Below are 21,080 nucleotides of genomic sequence, written 5' to 3' on the forward strand. Positions count from 1 at the left end.
CCTGGTCCTACCCCCCCCCCCTTTTCTATCTCTATTGATGGCACCCTCATCAACTCTGTCGATTTGGTGCGTTGTTTGGGGGTGATCTTTGACTCCTGTCTCTCATTCTCTGACCATATTAACACCACTGTCAAAAACTGTCACTTTTTCTTAAGCAATATTGCCAAAATCCGTCCTTTTCTTTCTACTGCAAAAGCTAGGCTGCTCATGCATCCTATCCCGCCTTGACTACTGTAACCTGCTACTAACCAGCCTCCCTAACTCCAATCTCTCCCCCCTACAGTCTATATTAAATACTTCTGCCAGAATTCTCCCCCTGTCATCCAGGAGAGTTCAGGCCCTTCCCCTGCTAAAGTCCTTATCGTGGCTTCTTATTAAACAAAGAATATCTTACAAACTCTTTCTCTTAACCTTCAAAGCCCTCCATTCCTCTGTTCCTCACTACATTTCTTCTCTTGTGTCTCCGTACATTCCTGGCCGACTCCTCCGTTCCTCAAAGAGCAACCGATTGTTTGCGCCCCCCCACTTCTACTGCTGTTTCCCGCCTTAACCCTTTAAGTGCCAGCCGAATTCGTCATTTCGGTTCCCCCCAGTGCCAGACGTTTTTTAAGCATTTTGTACTCATTCACTTTAACAATGTTTTTTGGTAGGAAAACCTCCACGAAACTAGGGAAATTATATATCGTTTTTTTCGTCACTAATTGGGCTTCGACATACATACCAAATTTTATAACTTTTCTGGAGATATGATGTGTATTTTGGGTGAAATATGTAAAAAAAAAATAAAATTATGAAAAATTTCTGTATATTTTGAGGTTTTTTTCCATAGAAAAGTTAATTTTACTCACTTTTTTTTATTGTTTGTAAAAGCCCTGATACTCCCAATTCCAACGATACCAAATATGTGGTGGTACCCCACAGTTCCTGTCCAGAAGTAACCCCCAAACTAAGGCAATACTTAGTACAATATCACACCAGAACAAAGCAGAAAAGCGCTTGTAACAGTTAATGCAGCATAACTTATATGTAAATCTAAAATATCCCCTCATGTTTGGTATCTTTAGAAACTACAGACCTTCAGGTTTCTAGGTGCAATGTAGTTTTCACTCAAAAGCCAAATACCTTTTGTCAGTGCATTGTGAAATTTGGAACTTTTTATGACATTTTTTTTTTTTTCTAAAACGTAAACTTGGACGCATGATCAAATGTGGATTTGACAAAAAAAAATCTCATAAAAATTTTCTAACAAAGGCATATTTGAAAGACAAACTTCTCCTGAATAAAATGATGCCCCATATGTATGGGTGCACATAAAGACATGGGCACCAAACACTCCAAAGCAGGGGCAATGCACAAGGGCAATTACAGCTAAAAATGTGGGGGCTGCGCTCTATGTGCACTTCCTGCAGTTTTTCAGTGTTAACCCCCCCTACCTGTGAAATAACCCCCACAAACTATATATTTCTGAAAAGTGCACACCTTCAGCTATTCAGAGACACCACTCTTCTCTTTCTACATGGAAAATTGTGGCCGCAGTCCCTTGCAGAAGTCAGCGCTTTGGTCAGAAATCAAGGAAAAACTAGATACAAACCTAGATTTCTCCCCAAAATCTCCATGGCAACTACCAAAAACTTACTAACCATCAATCTGCAAGTTCCCCTGAATAAAACGATACCCCATATGTATGGGTGCACATAAAGACGTGGCCACCAAATGCCCCAAAACAGGGGCAATGCATAAGGGCAATTTCAGTTGAAATTTTGGGGGCTGCGCTCTATGTGCACTACCTGCAGTTTTTCAGTGTTAACCCCCCCTACCTGTGAGATAACCCCCACAATCTATATATTTACGAAAAGTGCACACCTTCAGCTATTCAGAGACACCACTCTTCTCTTTCTACATGGAAAATTGTGGCCGCAGTCCCTTGCAGAAGTTAGCGCTTTGGTCAGAAATCAAGGAAAAACTAGATACAAACCTAGATTTCTCCCCAAAATCTCCATGGCAACTACCAAAAACTTACTAACCATCAATCTGCAAGTTCCCCTGAATAAAACGATACCCCATATGTATGGGTGCACATAAAGACGTGGCCACCAAATGCCCCAAAACAGGGGCAATGCATAAGGGCAATTTCAGTTGAAATTTTGGGGGCTGCGCTCTATGTGCACTACCTGCAGTTTTTCAGTGTTAACCCCCCCTACCTGTGAGATAACCCCCACAATCTATATATTTACGAAAAGTGCACACCTTCAGCTATTCAGAGACACCACTCTTCTCTTTCTACATGGAAAATTGTGGCCGCAGTCCCTTGCAGAAGTTAGCGCTTTGGTCAGAAATCAAGGAAAAACTAGATACAAACCTAGATTTCTCCCCAAAATCTCCATGGCAACTACCAAAAACTTACTAACCATCAATCTGCAAGTTCCCCTGAATAAAACGATACCCCATATGTATGGGTGCACATAAAGACGTGGCCACCAAATGCCCCAAAACAGGGGCAATGCATAAGGGCAATTTCAGTTGAAATTTTGGGGGCTGCGCTCTATGTGCACTACCTGCAGTTTTTCAGTGATAACCCCCCCTACCTGTGAGATACCCCCACAATCTATATATTTACGAAAAGTGCACACCTTCAGCTATTCAGAGACACCACTCTTCTCTTTCTACATGGAAAATTGTGGCCGCAGTCCCTTGCAGAAGTCAGCGCTTTGGTCAGAAATCAAGGAAAAACCAGATACAACCCTAGATTTTGGTCAGAAATCAAGGAAAAACCAGATAAAAACCTAGATTTCTCCCCAAAATCTCCATGGCAACTACCAAAAACTTACTAAACCTCAATTTGCAAGTTCCCCTGAATAAAACGATACCCCATATGTATGGGTGCACATAAAGACGTGGCCACCAAATGCCCCAAAACAGGGGCAATGCATAAGGGCAATTTCAGTTGAAATTTTGGGGGCTGCGCTCTATGTGCACTACCTGCAGTTTTTCAGTGTTAACCCCCCCTACCTGTGAAATAACCCCCGCAAACTATATATTTCTGAAAAGTGCACACCTTCAGCTATTCAGAGACGCCACTCTCCTCTTTCTACATGGAAAATTGTGGCCGCAGTCCCTTGCAGAAGTTAGCGCTTTGGTCAGAAATCAAGGAAAAACCAGATACAAACCTAGATTTCTCCCCAAAATCTCCATGGCAACTACCAAAAACTTACTAACCATCAATCTGCAAGTTCCCCTGAATAAAACGATACCCCATATGTATGGGTGCACATAAAGACGTGGCCACCAAATGCCCCAAAACAGGGGCAATGCATAAGGGGAATTTCAGTTGAAATTTTGGGGGCTGCGCTCTATGTGCACTACCTGCAGTTTTTCAGTGATAACCCCCCCTACCTGTGAGATACCCCCACAATCTATATATTTACGAAAAGTGCACACCTTCAGCTATTCAGAGACACCACTCTTCTCTTTCTACATGGAAAATTGTGGCCGCAGTCCCTTGCAGAAGTCAGCGCTTTGGTCAGAAATCAAGGAAAAACCAGATACAACACTAGATTTTGGTCAGAAATCAAGGAAAAACCAGATAAAAACCTAGATTTCTCCCCAAAATCTCCATGGCAACTACCAAAAACTTACTAAACCTCAATTTGCAAGTTCCCCTGAATAAAACGATACCCCATATGTATGGGTGCACATAAAGACGTGGCCACCAAATGCCCCCAAACAGGGGCAATGCATAAGGGGGGGCTGTGCTCTATCTGCAGTTATTTAGTCTAAACACCCCCATACCTGTGAAATAACCCCCGCAAACTATATATTTCTGAAAAGTGCACACCTTCAGCTATTCAGAGACGCCACTCTCCTCTTTCTACATGGAAAATTGTGGCCGCAGTCCCTTGCAGAAGTTAGCGCTTTGGTCAGAAATCAAGGAAAAACCAGATACAAACCTAGATTTCTCCCCAAAATCTCCATGGCAACTACCAAAAACTTACTAACCATCAATCTGCAAGTTCCCCTGAATAAAACGATACCCCATATGTATGGGTGCACATAAAGACGTGGCCACCAAATGCCCCCAAACAGGGGCAATGCATAAGGGCAATTTCAGTTGAAATTTTGGGGGCTGCGCTCTATGTGCACTACCTGCAGTTTTTCAGTGTTAACCCCCCCTACCTGTGAGATAACCCCCACAATCTATATATTTACGAAAAGTGCACACCTTCAGCTATTCAGAGACGCCACTCTTCTCTTTCTACATGGAAAATTGTGGCCGCAGTCCCTTGCAGAAGTCAGCGCTTTGGTCAGAAATCAAGGAAAAACCAGATACAAACCTAGATTTTGGTCAGAAATCAAGGAAAAACCAGATAAAAAACCTAGATTTCTCCCCAAAATCTCCATGGCAACTACCAAAAACTTACTAAACCTCAATTTGCAAGTTCCCCTGAATAAAACGATACCCCATATGTATGGGTGCACATAAAGACGTGGCCACCAAATGCCCCCAAACAGGGGCAATGCATAAGGGGGGGCTGTGCTCTATCTGCAGTTATTTAGTCTAAACACCCCCATACCTGTGAAATAACCCCCGCAAACTATATATTTCTGAAAAGTGCACACCTTCAGCTATTCAGAGACGCCACTCTCCTCTTTCTACATGGAAAATTGTGGCCGCAGTCCCTTGCAGAAGTTAGCGCTTTGGTCAGAAATCAAGGAAAAACCAGATACAAACCTAGATTTCTCCCCAAAATCTCCATGGCAACTACCAAAAACTTACTAACCATCAATCTGCAAGTTCCCCTGAATAAAACGATACCCCATATGTATGGGTGCACATAAAGACGTGGCCACCAAATGCCCCCAAACAGGGGCAATGCATAAGGGCAATTTCAGTTGAAATTTTGGGGGCTGCGCTCTATGTGCACTACCTGCAGTTTTTCAGTGTTAACCCCCCCTACCTGTGAGATAACCCCCACAATCTATATATTTACGAAAAGTGCACACCTTCAGCTATTCAGAGACGCCACTCTTCTCTTTCTACATGGAAAATTGTGGCCGCAGTCCCTTGCAGAAGTCAGCGCTTTGGTCAGAAATCAAGGAAAAACCAGATACAAACCTAGATTTTGGTCAGAAATCAAGGAAAAACCAGATAAAAAACCTAGATTTCTCCCCAAAATCTCCATGGCAACTACCAAAAACTTACTAACCATCAATCTGCAAGTTCCCCTGAATAAAACGATACCTATGTCTGGTTGCACATAAGTACATGGCCGCCAAACCTGAAAATGCATAATATTGGGGCTGCACTCTATGCACCCCTTTTTTTTTTGCCTGCACCCGAATGAATGGGATACGCTCGGGTGCAGGCACATGTAGCCGATATACGCATGAAAACGCGTGAGAATGCAAAGTCTCGCGTTTTCATGCGTATATCGGCTACACGTGCCTGCACCCGAGCGTATCCCATTCATTCGGGTGCAGGAACAAGTAGCAGGCGTAGGGCTGAATTTTTGGCAAGCGTTTTTCCACTTGCTGAAAAAATCAGCCCTACGCCTCGTGTGGCATCAGCCTAACCCTTGGCAATAGAAACTACCAGAACAATCTTAGCACCTCTGGACCTTTCTAGAACAACTGAAATCAAATGGAATAAAACCACTAAAAGCAATCAAAGAACAATAGTTGCAATGAAATCGGTAAGAGCCCTGGATCCACCAATGTCACTGCAAAAGCAACCTTTTTGGGGGCACTAAACACACAATAAAGAACAATGCAAAGATAAAACACCGTAAAATCCAATAAAACCACCTAAACCAACAGAAGAACAATAATTGCAATGAAATCGGTGGTCAGAGCCCTGGATCCACCAACGTCACTGCAAATTCAGCACCCAATAGCAATACAAAAAGTTACAGTGCAATAGAATAATTCAAAAACAGAAATCAATTATGAAAATGCCAAAAAAACACTAAAATGCAACCAAATAAATCAGATAATTATAGAGCAAGATCAGAAATAAAGTTTTAGTAAAAAAAAAGACTGCTAAAGAAAGCAAAGACAGAAAGAAAAGAAAAGAAAGAAAGAAAAAAAAAAAAAAAAAAAAAAAAAAGTGTAAGTGTAAGTGTGTGTGTAAGTGTCTGTGTGTGCTTGGGAAAGTTGTAAATAAGTGTGTATGTGTACAAAAGTGTAATAATGACAAAGATAGAAGAAAAAATGCAAAAAAAAAAAAAAAAAAAAATTTTTAGACAGTTGAGATAGAAATAAGCAAAATAAACAGTGGTAGAGAGTTGTAGTTCAGCTTACCCAAGGCAGGCAGACGATCAGGGGCGATCAGGGGCGATCAATCCAGCAGGAAGGCAGCAGGGGAGCTCCATCTTGTCCAAAGTGCGCAGCAGGAGTGAGGGAGCCGACAGTAGGCGGCGCTATTTAAAGGGACAGCAGTGGACACGTCATCAACGCGTGTCCACTGCTGTCATTGGCTGGCGACGCGATCGGTGCGGCTGGGGGACCCGGATCGGTATGTATGTGCTGCTCTGCTCGTTGCCTAGGGGGATCTGAGGGGTTTACAAGCGCTGCGCTGCTTTAAAAGCGAGCGCAGCGCTTGTAAACCCGACAGTGCCATTGGACGTAGATTCTACGTCCCATGGCACTTTGGTCCCTTGGTACCTGGGACGTAGAATCTACGTCCCTTGGCACTTAAAGGGTTAAACCTTTCTGCCTTGCTGCCCCTTACATTTGGAATGCGCTCCCTGATTTCCTCCGGAGAGAATCCTCCCTCAGTCTTTTTAAAACCAAACTAAAAGACTACCTTTTGGAGCACCTGATCTGGGAACTGGCACTTATATTGTAATGTCACCCACCGTGACCTACAGCACTTATATTTGCCTAATTGTGTCTGTAAGTTACCCTCCCTCCACTGTACAGCACTGCGTACATAAGTAGAGCTTTATAAATAAAGATATACATACATACATACATACATACAAATAAGAAGGTGCTCTGCTTTCAGTCACTCCAGATAATGGACAGACTCACAACACATCACTAAACTACTACACTAATTTCATTTGGAGAATGAACTGCATTCAGGCGGAGGCTGATATGATATGTTATGCTGTCTGGTTCTGAGCGCCACAAAAAAATTGCAGCCAACAAAAGCAATCTCTCACCATAATATGTCCTGGTCCATTCCAGACAATTGACCGTATCATGCACTTTGAGGACATTAAATGTATGTGGGCCAACACTTATTCTTTCTCTCCATAATCCTAATGTCAATATAATCCAAGATAATTTGCTAAACTTTCAAGTGAGTGAAAAAAATATATTTTATAAAGTAAGGAGACATTTTATCACTTTAAATGGTTATGAACAATACATGAATCATAGGCTATTTAAGACACTTGGTTCTTAGTAAAGGGTGTTGAAACTGGGTGGGAAAAGAGTAAACAGAGTCATTTTGGGTTGTTAGCCAAAGGTATCTGACTTATATGCTTATAACGCCTTGCCACGTAATATGTTTTAGAATTGGGAAGAGATCTCCTCTGTGTGAATTATTTTTTTCTTTATGTATGCTTCTGCAGAACTTGCTGTTCTCTAAAAATAGTTCTAATTATCCTGGTCCCATCTGGAATTGCATCGCCATTAGAATACAGAAAAATCCATCAACAGAAGCCGCACGTCAGGGTTAATTTCCCAATCATTTGCATGACAGTAACCAAACACACATTTTGGGGCTCAAATTCACCTTTCATAGGGTAACATGTAAATAGAGAATAAAAGGGGCAATATTTGCATGTGTTGAAAAGGAAACCGAGAAATGTTGAAAAATGTGTTCTACATTTTCTTTTAATTTAAGAAAAACATATTTGTTTGGTTTATGTTCCTATCCATGGTAAAACTAATTGTGTTTGTTTTTACACAACCCAAACAAGTTTAAAATGAAGCCATTCTTCAGTTGCTCTGTCTTTGCTCTGTTTAATGTAACACATGAAAACGGTATTATTCAGAGCCATTATCTACTCTAATGATCTGTGGTAAGGAAAAGTCATAGAATGCTTGGATCTTACACTCATCATCTGAGCAGTGTGTTGCTCTGTGTGTGCATACTGGGAGGGCATCTTGGGACACCTTTGGTGTCATTGTGGGTTTTTGTTTTGCAGCAACCCTTTTCTTTAACTGTGTAGAAAACACGGAGTAACATGTCTGTTTCTATCTATATGACTGATATCTATCTATCTTATAATACAGATAAGCCTGTAACCATCAGAACGTATTTATAATTGCATATCAGTCTGAATAAGCAGAATCCCAGATGGCATGCACATGCCTAAAAGTAGAAGCACTAGGGAAAAATAGAAATGCAATTCTGTAATGGCTGGAGCACCAAGGGTTGCCTTTGCGCGGTGCAAACTGCAAAAAAAAAAAAAAGCACAAACTGCCATTTTTTTTTCTTTTTGCACCTGGAGTCAAGTCCAGGTCTGTGTTTCCTAGGAATACAACACTTCCTGCATTTGGCAGCTGTATTTATGTGGGGCAGGCTTGACTGCCCATATCATTTCATTGTTAATAAATCAATAAAAAAAACAACATAAATATGCCATGAAAACTGGTCACTTACCCAAAATAAAAAGTTGAAAGCGAACATGGAATATTTGAGACACTTGCTAACCCCGGCCATTTTGGTGTGGAGGATGTGAGAACTGAAGAGCTTCTTGAATAGGTGTTGTAGCTCTAAAACATGAAGCACATATATTGATGTCTAACTTGTTTCATTCAGAGGCATGCAGCTATGCAAATAAAGCCTTGTGCTAAACATTAACTATAATATTGAATATACGCCAATTATAACTGTCTCCGACTGTTACAAACGACTTACTCACTAATTACGAGTAGAGCTTATCAGTGTTACAGATAAGAGACACATACCTTGTATGCCAGCCCAGTTTGAGAACAAAGTCTGTTAGTTATAATGATGTGCAACAGTTTCTGGAATATCTTTAAAAAGAAACTAAAGCTGAAATTCAGTTCTGCTCCTAGATAATGGAATACTTTAGTCAGGAACATAAAAGATAACAGAACTTAAAAGTGTATAATATTTAATTTGCTGTTTCTATTAACACATAATTGTTTTAGATTCAAATAGTACAGTTGTGCTGAGACTCCCATGAAAGGTCCTATAATTGCAAATGCAAAAGAGATGTGTTGCTGCATAGCTCACTGATAACAGAAATATTTGTTTATTGGTTTCCATGTACATGGAAGTAACCCAGGTTTGTGCCATATTTCTGCACATACCTTCCTGCCTTTATTATTCTTCGTAATATCTTACACCCTTTTCCATTAGAATCATGCATGTTCCAATATTTATCCTGTTGCCAGACAGCTCTTATCTGCTGTCTGTCAGTAATCCTATGCAACACAGTGGCACCTCTTTTTGCTGTAACACTTCTGAAAAAGGTGCCCTAGTGCTCTTTGCAACAATTTAACAGCTGCAGAAGACTTTTGGGGGCCTTTCTGTCCCCATGATAAAAGGGTGTAGGTAGTTGTTTAAGGTTTTATACTCTGTTGACTCTTTTTTGGCTTTTACCACTCTCATCCCCTTGTTTGCTTTTGGGATCAGTGAGTATTATAGCGAGATAATAAGGGAAGCAGGGATGATGGAAAACCCACTCAAAACTTACAAGTGAAGCAAACATATGCAAATCACATCACATTTATAATAATTATATATTTAGTGTTACACACATCTGCATAAACCCTAGCCATTTTCCCCTTTCTATTAATTATTCTTTATAATTGTGTTTCTTTATAATTGTGTTTATTGAAAACATTTGCGTTTTTGCAGAGTGTGAAGAAGTACATGTATACTGTTCCATGTCACTAAGGGGCCTGTTAATTACAGTGTGTAAAAAAAAAACAGTGACAAAATTCGCCACACACATCACCGGGTTTTGCCGCTGGAAGATATAATGGCGTAAAATCTGGCGTTAATTAGTAGTAATACCTGTCATTTTGTCTCATTCCATTAGGGTTGGGCAGCTCCTTTACCATCTGGAAAGCACATTCTATGGCATACTTTACCTTGTCTCATGTTTCTTTATAATCAGTGCTACAGTACAAAATCAATTAAATAACAACATAAACTGGACATGTAAAATTAGGTTAAAAATCCTTAAATCTTATTAGAGTTATTATTGTAATCATTGTATGTGCAGTACATGTAGGAAAGGAACCTTGGCACAGAGAAATACAAGGAGTAAGCCTGTGTGACAAGGCAGCGTATCTGCTTTTATGTGCAGGACCTATTATGTTAGTGGATATGACATTGTAATCATAAAACCATAGACTGTAAAAACACGAATGCAATCAACAACACCCTGTTTACATTTTGATAACAGTTACCAGGTTCCACCCTTTTGCACTGTTGGTTGGTTTCCTTAGTTTTTCAATTGATTTTTTCTGGATTAACTATTCAGTTGTGTATTCTAGTTGAGGGTGGAAATAAATGGTACTTTAGAGTCAGAACTGTAAAAAAAAAGAAAAAAAAAAGAGACACATTACATATATATTCAGTATCTCTTTCTTACTATATATATATATATATATATATATATATATATATATATATATATATTGATAGAGAGATACTGTATATACAGTAACGTGTCTTTTTTCTTTATATACATATATATTTATTTTTCCAGTTTTTAGCCAAAACTGGCAAAAAAATAGAAGAAGCTGCATGTACATTAGTGGTAGGCTGGCAAAGGCCCGACATACCTGCTGTATGCAGATTGCACTTATAGACAGGCAAACACAAGTACAGAGTGTATCTATCCCAGGGGCAAAAGTGTTCTGTAAGTGAACACTAAGGGGCCTTCACTTACACCTTGGAGTACTTAGATGAACCTTAGGAGCATATTTATTATAGTGCGTAAGCCAACATCACTGGTGATGTTGCCCATATCAACCAATCAACAATTAGATTTAAACAGTCACCTACAAGTTAGAAAACAAAAGATCTGATTTTTCTGGTTGTGGCGATACATGGGCAGATTTCAGCTGCCGATTTAGGTCCTTCAGACTAATTCAGCAGCTTATCTGGCCGTGTAGGGCACCCCCGTATGGGCAAGATCTCGATCAGGCAGGTTTGATTTTCTGTCGGATTGGGGGACTGCATTGGTTTGTTGATTCGGTCCTCGGTTGCCTATGCCCGCTGTTTCTATTCAATTTGTATTCAATGAAATTAGCCTGATATTGGGGGAACATCCACTCGTTTGGCAACCCCTGCAAACAAGCGGATTGCGACGTGTATGCCACCATAACATTCTGCATGGTGAGCTGTCAAAGCAATTGAATTGAAACTCATTGAATTCTAAGCCAATGAGATAATATCAATTATTTTTATGGTATCTACATTCATAAAAACATTTATGTACCACCTATGCAATATCTGCACAGCCATCAGAAATACATTTCCTCAAGGGCCCTCAATCAAGAGGGCCACAACTATAGAGGAACTATAGAGGAACTATACATGGCTCCTAGGCCACCTCTTGGAAATCAGGCTCTTGGACCACTTCTTGGGAATTGATGATGTTGACTTGGATAAAAAATAATATACCTTCAGGAAAGATATGCAAAAATAAATACGCTTTCTTGAAATCCAACTGATTTCTGTTTGTCAGGGTCAATGGTAGTGATGAGTGAATTTTTTCGCCAGGCATGGATTCGCAGCAAATTTCTGCATTTTGTCACTGGAGAATTGTTTAGCGAAACTTCCATGAAAACTCCCACGAAAAAAATTGCTGTGATTCAAAAAAAGATGTGGGTGACCAAAAATAAGGCGTGTGGCAAAAAAAAAGATGCCAAACGCGCAAATTTTAAGGCGAAGCGAAACGGGACAGATTTGCTCATAACTAGTAAACGGCTGTAGCAACATGAGGGCATTTTTTATAAGAGGCAGAACGGAAAAGCAGAAGTGACTAAAAAATGTTGCAGTAAGAGACTAAATGCAATTAGTATGAGACAGCAGGAAAATCACAGATACACCTAGAAATTGCATAACTTCACTGTTTCACCTACTTACTAACAGGTACTAAAACTTTCCAGGCAGCAATTTTCCTAGTCTCACTATACCCTAAATTTGCTTTCTTTTTTGGGAGACAAATGAATGACTACTGATTACCATTATAACCTTTACTCTGTAGTAGTCACACTATACTTTGGAGCTAAATCATGAAAGTATGTGCTGTCCGATAGAGCCTTGTCACTACTGGTTTATAGGACACTGGTTTATAGGACACTTATTCACACTATACACTTGTGTTGTGTTGGCAGCTGTGTGGCCTTGCTTTTAATGAAAAAGGACAATGGTACAGGGTTTCATATTGCTGCCATCTTAGGGGGGATCACTGGGGAGGGTTCTCCTTGTTCACTGCAATGTGAAGCAGAAGTGTCTTCAAAATTCTTTTGTGGAAATAAATTACATGGTAATCATTACAACTGCCTAAAGTAATGTTCAAAGTAATGTCCCCTTACAGCCTGCAAACACACCAAAGCTTTTATAAAATACAGTCCTCTCAATTTTCTGGAAACATTGAGGTTTGAGTTGAGGCTCCTACAATGTTTCCTTTCTATTTTTCCAAATATTCTCAAGTAAAAAATAAAGGAAATGTTTTTGGCTTAGGGAAAGAATTTAATTTCTCGTAGCAAAAAACTATAATTTTTCAATGAGTGTAATACCAATAGAATGTGTTTAGATTTCTTTGGGATGATATTTTCTTCTTTATTGTTATTATGTGCATTATGCAATTATGGAATCCACTTTGGACGTTATAATAACAATAAACCTTTTTGTGCGTTTCAGCAGTGAAACATCAATAGTAAAATAAACACAGCTAAAATCATAGCCAATATATCATTTCATTTCAATAAGTAACATTTCAATATGCTGTAAAAAAAAAAGTCTATTGTTTGTATACTTAACAGATGTGGATGTTTTATTCCAATACAATCTGCTTCTCAACACTAGAAAAACAGAATATGGAAACATTTTTGAGATGGTTGAAAGACCCTGAATTATGTATATGTACACATAGGAGTTTCTGCCACTTCAACCCATATAAGCTGCATGTTGGGACCAGGGGGGTATCAGCAACATTTGATGAATAAAAATAGATTAGGATGTTAGTGGTACCTGTGCTTACACAGAAAGACAGTCCAAACAATGTTTGGTAATGCATCAATCCTGGGACTTTATTCACTCCATTCTCTCTCTGGCCCACCTGCGCTGGATGGAAGCCAAAGCACATTCAGGCAGGGGGAAAAGATGATAAGAACAAAACACCTGTGTGTACATTACCTAAAGAGTTCTTAATGAGTACAGTAATACAGAGACTCATTATTATGTTTCCCAGGCACAGGTTAGTGGTCTCCAGTATTGCAAACCACCCACAGGGCAGAATGAATTGTGTGTTGCTGAGAGGTAGATGAAAATCAAACTCACACACCTTGAAATATCTATAGGTATAGAAGGTAAGAAGCCCACTCAGTTGAGTCAGCAGAAAACATTGTTCTAGGTTCTTCTTTGGCAGGATGACTTCATTCTGAACATACTTGCAGATAAACATACCCCCAGGAAATAGTAAGTACCTAATGACCATTAGCATTACTAACCTTCTTTCCTATAAGTTTTGACCTGTGTATAATTAAATATTGAAGCCACAGAGAACATTAGACCTCATTCAGGTGTTTATGGTTTGATTTGGTTATCATTATATATAGGGGCACAGTTGTCTTTGAATATGGAAACATTGTGGGAAACTGGGTTTACCTGGTTCTCAAAAAATGGACTCTAAATTTGAATAACCATAAAGAGCAATCACTTAATAACTCCCACAGGATAAACAAAACTGTAGGTTGAAGAAATCCTTTGGTTTTCTCCAAACGAAACATGTCTTTTTGTAGGAAATGTATTTGAAGAGGATTTAACAAAACCATACACAGTTTTCATCACTTGGGGATCCTTACTCTGGCTAAATATATAGTTATTATTAGGGATGGGAATCTGGGCACTGACTGCAAAACTACACAAACTAATGGCTTTTTTATTAGTGTGCTGGTAAAAGAAGAGTACCCATGTAATACAACAAGATAAACAGCTTTGCCCTGAGCGACTTATTATGATTACCAAGGACATAATGTCAAAGATCATTTTTACCCATGAAACCAAGAATAGGCAACTTCAGTGTAAAGCAGTATAGACTAACCTATCTAACTTACAATATACAGTAACCAGCCAACATACAGATGTGTTTAGATTGGAGAAACATTCAAACATTAGATTGGAACATTCCATCTACCATTTTTGTTGAACATGTGGGTTGACTGATGATTGTATGGGCTACCATCTTTTGGGAGGCATTACTGGCTAGACTCATGTCATATCTATAGATTAATCTTGTGGAATCCAATGAAAACTGCCATAAAGAGTTTCTCATGCAATTAAACCTAGCCATATATGTATGTTTCAGAACATTCAGGAAGTTCAAAGGTGTATTACTAGAGAAAACATTAACATTCTAAAGCTTAGTATAAGTGAAACTAATGCAAATAAACATGTGGTTGCTATAGGCCAGTGCACTTTACAACCATGATAATATGTTAGTCACCAGTAGCCATATAAAAGCATTTGGAAAAATATTGTTTCTTTACTTTTCCTCAATAATGCTCCTAGGGGCACTGTTTGCATGCTCAGTATAGATGTCTTAACAGAAATAACAAATGCAGTTCTAATGTGTGTGTGGCTGGAGCCACAGCTATACTTCCTTCCTTCGCTGACATGATCAAAGGGCACTGGCATATGTGGCATAGGACAGTGGAACTGGAGATACTAAGAATAGTAAGAGGTTTGGTGCACTTCTGTATTTTAATAGCACAGCTCTACCTCCAGTCTTATACAGGAGCCCTATAATGGGCTAAACCCTTTGTTTATTGTTTAAAACAAAAAAGATACTATTACAAGCATATGATGACTACTTTTGTCTAGCATTCTATTGTCTAGCAAAGTATATTCTTTTCACAGTCTGGTGTAGGCTGCGTATGATCTGTGCTGGCAATATGCATAAATATGTTGCACAAATTGCACAAAACAGTTTACTGAGGTGTATTTGCTGCCTTAATTTTGAAACGTGAAAATATCAGTGCATACCAGTGGAAAAGATAAACAAGAAGAACAAGCTAAGAGCATGAGAAACATCCCTGAACTTTAAAGCATCTAAAATGATTCCCTAGTTTGTTCACTAGGTAGAGCTGTTGTACATGAAACGAATATCCCAAGCGAAAAGTTCTCTTAATTGTTGCCAACTATGAGTCTGGAGCTCTGTTAATGTTCTGTTATGTAAATTCACTTCCAACTTTGCAGTATATTAAAATAAAATAGGTTTTTAAAATATCTCTATAGAAAGAATACTTTCAACTGAATATACTACAGACAGAATACTTTCAACTGAATATTCTACAGAAAGAATACTTTCAACTGAAAAATGATGGACTGATGACCTAGAACAGTGGTCCCCAACCTTTTTTGCGCCACGGACCGGTTTCAAGCAAGACAATTTTTCCAAGGCCCAGGGGTGGGAGTGCAAATAGTGCATAGTATATAATTTAATTATTACATGTATAATGTAAATGTAATTATTACATTTTATATTATGCAAATATGATACAGCTCATCATAATACAAAATCAGTGGGAGACCTGAGCTTGTTTCCCTGCAACTAGATGCACCCAGTGCCCTTGCTCTCCTTACTCCCTCCCAAGTGGTACTTTCGTCCTTGTTGCGTCCTTGTCTGGGCTTCGCATAGCTGTTGTCATGGCTGTGTAATACATCACAGAGTTGGGATCACAGGTAATTGGGACCAGAGGTGGCCCGGTTCAGCACAGCCCACGGCCCGGCACTGGTCCCCGGCCCGGTGGTTGGGGACCCCTGACCTAGAAGATGGATTTACTTGGACAGAAGGTTGAATTTGATTTGACACGTGTTACTCTAAAGTGGACACCCAAAATAAGCCCTCATATACAGTATATAAATGATATATTATTTAAGTGCTATATGTATTTACCTTCATTTACAATAAACTATATATTGTAGGTTATCTAGATGGGAGTGACATAAATGCATAGAGAGCTAGTTTCAGACATATCTGGAGCAACTTTACTGTTAGTTCCCAATTCATATTTTTCCTAGTGGCAAAATGCAGTATCTACTAAAAAAAATTTTTAGTTATGATTTATGTTAAAAATATTTAAAACTCGGATATTCGAGTTTTCAAGGTTTTTTTTATTAGTGCGAGTTTAATTGATTTCGAAAAATAAACTCGAATTCACAAATTAGAAAACTGATAAATAAGCCCTAGTGTTCTTTTCCCAAAATACGGTTTTGTTTTCTATTAAGAAACATGCAAGTATTAAATTATCTGTAAATGTAAATTATTATTCTGGGACAGAATATTACATGCCAATATGATTCTAAGATCTCTGAAGAACACGGTTTACACTTCATACTTCTTACAACAAACATGTAGAAACTGTGTGCAGTACCATAGCGATGCACTTTGCTTAGAATAGGTAGCAGTGGATCTCAAAACCTTAAAATTATCTTAAATGTTTTATGGTCCTGCTTTAAATATGTACTTAGTTTTGGTGTCACGTGTGGTTAAAGTGACAGCTACTAAATATAAATAATAATACAATATTGCAAATTGCTTTTAAAAAAAAGGGGTTGGTCAACAGCATATTAATAATAAATATAAGTGGAGGAAATCACACAGGCAACATTTTCTAAACTCAATATTTGATAATATATATATAAATGAAAGCAATGCCCTACCCAAGTTCTACCAAGCAAACGATTCATTTATTGGCCTATAGCATGCAATAGTCTGCCCAAGGCAAAGAGAAGTATGAACCAGTGGGCAGGAAATAAATAGTATAGCTATTAGGACTTGCAAGGCTGTTAAGAAAATAATTCTAGGTATGGTAACTAACTGACCTGATGTATTAGTATTAATATTGCACCAATAACATTGCACCCTTGCAATTTCTGGGGGAAAAAGACTGCATTGTTGGGAAAAAGATTGTGATTGTGCAGTTTGCTCACTGCGCTTGTGAATGTGCCTATACCCTAAGGCGTGTTATGGAAAAAAGCAAAGAACAATGAAGGTTGTGAGTGCAGTAGCATCTCAAAGTGGAGTAAATATCATTTTGATGGCATCCAAACCAATATAGACGTAAAATCAAATATATATTTAATTCCTCATGTATGTATATACATATATATATATATATATATATATATATATATATAAAACAGTCCACACGACAGCACCACACTCCAAAATCTGCTGCTCTGCAGCTGCCCCTGTGCACGGGATATCATATAAATATCAAAATAAAACAGCCAGCACCAAGGGTCTTTGTATTTCAAAAAATCTCTTGTGTATTATAATTGCATGTAAAACCGACGTTTCGGTCCCTTTTGAAAAAGGTCCCAAAAGGGACTGAAACGTCGGTTGTACATGCAATTATAATACACAAGAGATTTTTTGAAATACAAAGACCCTTGGTGCTGGCTGTTTTATTTTGATATATATATATATATATATATATATATATATATATATATATATATATTAGACACAAGAGGAAAGGTTTATAGCATCCAGAAAAAATGTTAGTGTAATGGTGGGCAATGGAATCAGCCAGAAAATGTCATTTTCTAAATTTAGGCCAAATGGTGCAATTAAATATATTTATCCAGAAACAACAACATTGCCAAAGGATTGTGGAAACCTAACAGTCCAGCCAAACCTTAAACAATGTGATAAAACATAGAAATCTTGGAATGATAAAGAAATATCCCAAAGTAAAAAAGTAATTTCACTTTATAAATATATTGAAAGGTTTAACTGTTTAGCAGCCAAGCAGCCAGGCTGCTGAATGCCCAAGTGAAGCAATTGCCATTTACTGGAATATTTTTGTTTCAAAAACATAAATATTATGATATATATATATAGGAAAATTATTGTTGTCACATTGTTTGTTAGCTTGGATGCATCTAGTATATTAAAAACAAAGTTACACTATATAATTTACATGGATACATGGTTTACCTTCTTAATTAACTTATATTTTTAATATACTCTAATATGCTTCTCATGTGGTTGTTATTTGTGGTTATATGATCAGTGGGTTTCTGAAATCTGGTGTCCCAGTTGAATGTAGTATTTTCTTTGATCCAGTTTTCTTGCCAAAACAAATATTTTGAACCAAACTGCGCACTACACACAAATATGTAAAGTCGTTCTCAGATGACCAGTATAATCATAAAAACCCAAAACTTGGCAGGGATCTCGGCTAAAAAGAAAAATCCCTACCCCTTTGTCATTCATGTGGTGGATCTATTATGCAATATATGCTGTTGGTTCAGATTGTCCTGACTTTATATTATTATATTACACACAGGAAAACGGCTTTTTCAGTCCAATTTCACAGATATGGCAAATCAAACATTTTTAAAGGTTATTAGTAATTGCTAATTTTTTTTCGCTTCAGAAACACAGGAGACTAATTTACTGACATTGGAGCTGCTTGATGTGTATTATTCTTTCATTTGCACCAGTGTAGTTGCTAGATGCAACTTATCAGCAAATAGCTTGGATCTGTCTACTACAAGTCAAGAAATAAAGCACAGATTTGATTGGTTGCTAGGGGCAACTGCAGTAGTCCAATTTAACCCCTACGTTACTTGTGCGTGAAAAATTGCTCCATATAATGCAAGCAAGTAAGGACAATTGCAACCTTTTCTGGCCAAAAAATATTGCATTCCTAAAATTTTATCTTTCTTCCCTAATAAAAACATTGTCAACAAACATTTTGTTTACTTGTAAGATAGGTAAAATACCAGCCAGATGGCAACCTAAAGTATGATTGCAGTAGACTGGGTCCTGTTGGTAATCTGACATGGACTTGATATAATAATTTCCATGATTTGCCCTTTAATAAAAGAGGTCTGACTATTGGGTTTGTGAAGGTTTGCTGACAGGACTTGATCCAAAGCAACATGACCAAGGAATGGCCTGACTTGTTAGTAATTAAGCAAATAATACATGAAATACAAAGGTATGGGATTGAACTTGCCACAGCATTTACTGAACACAATTTAGCATTAAATTGCAAATTGTTCACATATAACTTTTGCAACATTGAGACCATTCAAATAGACAGATTACTCCTAATTTGCAAACCTTGATGACTTGGTGGGCATGCAATGGATCCTGCATAAAACCACATTTTTATTGATATCTCCTAAATATACCTTGTATTTGTGAACACTCTTTTAAACTTAGGATGCTTTACTGCCCCATAAACATGTTTTAACTTAAATACCTATCCTCCTTAAGGGTGGGTGGGAGGGATGCTCTTTCTGCACCTGTTCAGCTCATTCACTTAGTTTAGAAGCTTTGGTGTCAGATTTTCCAACCAGAGCTTCCTCTTGGCCAATGCTTCGACTCCCATGCCTCCCATATGCCACTTAGCCTGGGGCCTTGGCTTTCTGAAAGCTATAAGGCACCAGAGGGATGTTCCTTGCAGGTGTTAACAAGGAGGCAGAATGTTGTTGTATATTATTTAACCACCAAGCACAAGTAAATGAATATAAAGGCAGTAGAAAAAGTTAAACACTGCTTAGAGCCTATTTCCTTAATACGTTACTTTAAGCAAGATAAATGAATCCATATCAAACAGGGTGTATAAGGACAATTGGAAAGGTGTAAAGGGTTTAGTGATAGAGTGTGTAGCAGTTTCACAATCTAGATCTGTTATTCACTGCTGAACACAGTCATCCATAGGAATACTCCTGAAAAAACATGCATAGAAGATGCATAAAAATGTATGGCACAGACATACATACACATTGCCATGTGTTTTACACTCAGTGCAGAGCTCAAAGTTCTCTTGTATCAATGCATCTTGGACTTACTGTATCAGAGCAGGGTGAACTGGCTATTGCAAGGAACATGCATAACCAAGTACCTTTTTAAATTTAGCACTTATGCTTGTGTCCATAAATAAATCTGGAATAGTATATTGCTGTTTGGTTACTCCTTTTACCATGCAGGGCAGGTTTAATAGAAACAGCAATTAGTGAATAGTGTGCTACCATATTTAGTAAAACAGCCTAATTCATATATCCTTCTGGCTGACAAATAATTCAAGCCTGCCAGGCAAAGGTGAAGCATCAGATAGAATGTATTTAAAGTATTTTGGCATAAACCAATTGGAAGAAAAAAAACCTATCAATCTTTCAATATCATAAACAGCTGTGCCAGATTTACTTATGGATGCATGGAACAGCTTTGAAAAATATGGTCTATAAAGTATAAAATGTCTTCTATAATTAATCTGTATCAAAAGCATTCAATTAGTAGTGGTAAAAAGGAAAGATCTGGCAATAAAGGAAGGGAAACTTTGCCACTGGGATTCTGCCAGAAAAACATTTCTTGACACTTTTCAGATACCATGTGTTTTTTATTAAGATAAAGAAACACTTAGTCCAAAGCATTCTTAACCTTGCTCTATAATGTTCATGTATACATGTTCTGGCTTTTCTGTGAAACTCTGCTAACTGAAACCTTCACGTTGCTAAATATTTATTCATGTGCTAAAGATGTAACACTTTCAGTACCATTGAACGTAGGACCTATAGCACCCACATGCCAAACCAAAAGCAATGTGCAAAGTGCAAAATAAAGGCCCCAAAAAGACATTTTTCTACACCATGGACACAATGTTCAATCGGATAAAAATTGGCACTATGCAGGCAGTCACATCGATGACCACATCAATGTGTGGGAAAATCAAAACTGCCTGATTAACATCTGGCTGATTTTTGGCCAGGTATCGGTTGGGCATTCACAAATGTAACAGTTTACATTAATAGAACAATCTTTGCCATATAAATAGTTAACAAAAAAATGTAGCTGAAGAGAGTTATCCCTCTGCCTATGCTTCTCTTCAGCATA

At 38.2% G+C, this 21,080-nt stretch overlaps 1 protein-coding gene across 1 annotated transcript in view; it reads right to left on the minus strand.

The window, feature by feature from the left end:
* tspan8 (tetraspanin 8) overlaps nucleotides 1-21,080 on the minus strand; it is a gene marked incomplete at its 5' end in the record, with an annotated part of 63,382 nt that overhangs the window by 17,183 nt on the left and 25,119 nt on the right. Inside the window, 1 exon segment of the mRNA NM_001011430.2 lies at nucleotides 8,615-8,727. Coding sequence (NP_001011430.2) covers nucleotides 8,615-8,674 — 60 coding nt within the window.

This window comes from Xenopus tropicalis, chromosome 3 (assembly GCF_000004195.4).
Source record: "Xenopus tropicalis strain Nigerian chromosome 3, UCB_Xtro_10.0, whole genome shotgun sequence".
NCBI lineage: Eukaryota > Metazoa > Chordata > Amphibia > Anura > Pipidae > Xenopus > Xenopus tropicalis.